An 851-nucleotide genomic window follows, 5' to 3' on the forward strand; every position below is an offset into this window, starting at 1 on the left:
CTACACACCACCTTCGTCTCCATCCTCAAACCCCGGGGAAGCAGACAGCCTTTCGTAAGACAGCCTTTCGTAAGGCAGCCTTTCGTAAGACAGCCTTTCGTAAAGCAGCAACGAAGGCCCGATTTCCCTTCGCTTTCTGCCGGGGCATTCCTCGTCCAGGAGTCTCTGCATTTCCCTCTTCGCCACTTGAATCACCTCCTCCGTCCGGTTTTCCAAGGCCTCTCGCAAGACTGTGGGTGCAGGGGGGAATACGAGGCAGGGATGAGCTCGGAAAGGAAATGAGTGAAAGGCAGGGGTGAGTTCAGAGATGAAATGAAATGAGTGAAAGGCAGGAATGAGTTCAGAGATGAAATGAAATGAGTGAAAGGCAGGAATGAGTTCAGAAACGAAAGGAAATGAGCGAAAAGCATGAAGGAACTCAGAACGAAATGAGTGAAAGGCAGAAATGACTTCACTTATACTATCTGGCCTTGCTACGTTTTGTGTATCAGAGACAAAGGCGGAGAGAAATACGCATTATCAAGACCACATATGCGCTTATGATTCAGGAACTAAACTTTTTTCTTATGGATGGCTACAAGCGACTGGAAATCGATTTTGTTTCAGTGGGAATGGCTGCAGTTTCTAAAGGTGTCTCTCAAGAACGTGTATATGATCTAGTGTTGCAAATCTCTTCATATCGACGTCTACATCTTCCTCAATCAGAATCTATCTGTTGATGTTTTCAACTCGGTTCATCCTCTCACTTGATTGATATCCCTCAGTCCTTACCTAAAGCTACCTCGATCTATCTATCTTTCTCCGCTGTATCTTTGAATATTTATCTACTTAGTTCTTTCATCTCAACGCGG

General features: G+C 45.2%; 1 protein-coding gene across 1 annotated transcript in view; it reads right to left on the reverse strand.

The window, feature by feature from the left end:
- LOC119587678 overlaps positions 1-851 on the reverse strand; it is a gene marked incomplete in the record, with an annotated part of 2,490 nt that continues 1,639 nt past the window's right edge. The window contains 1 exon segment of the mRNA XM_037936358.1: positions 1-230. Within this exon segment, the coding sequence (XP_037792286.1) occupies positions 1-230 (230 nt within the window).

Source organism: Penaeus monodon, chromosome 23 (assembly GCF_015228065.2).
Source record: "Penaeus monodon isolate SGIC_2016 chromosome 23, NSTDA_Pmon_1, whole genome shotgun sequence".
NCBI classification, from domain to species: domain Eukaryota; kingdom Metazoa; phylum Arthropoda; class Malacostraca; order Decapoda; family Penaeidae; genus Penaeus; species Penaeus monodon.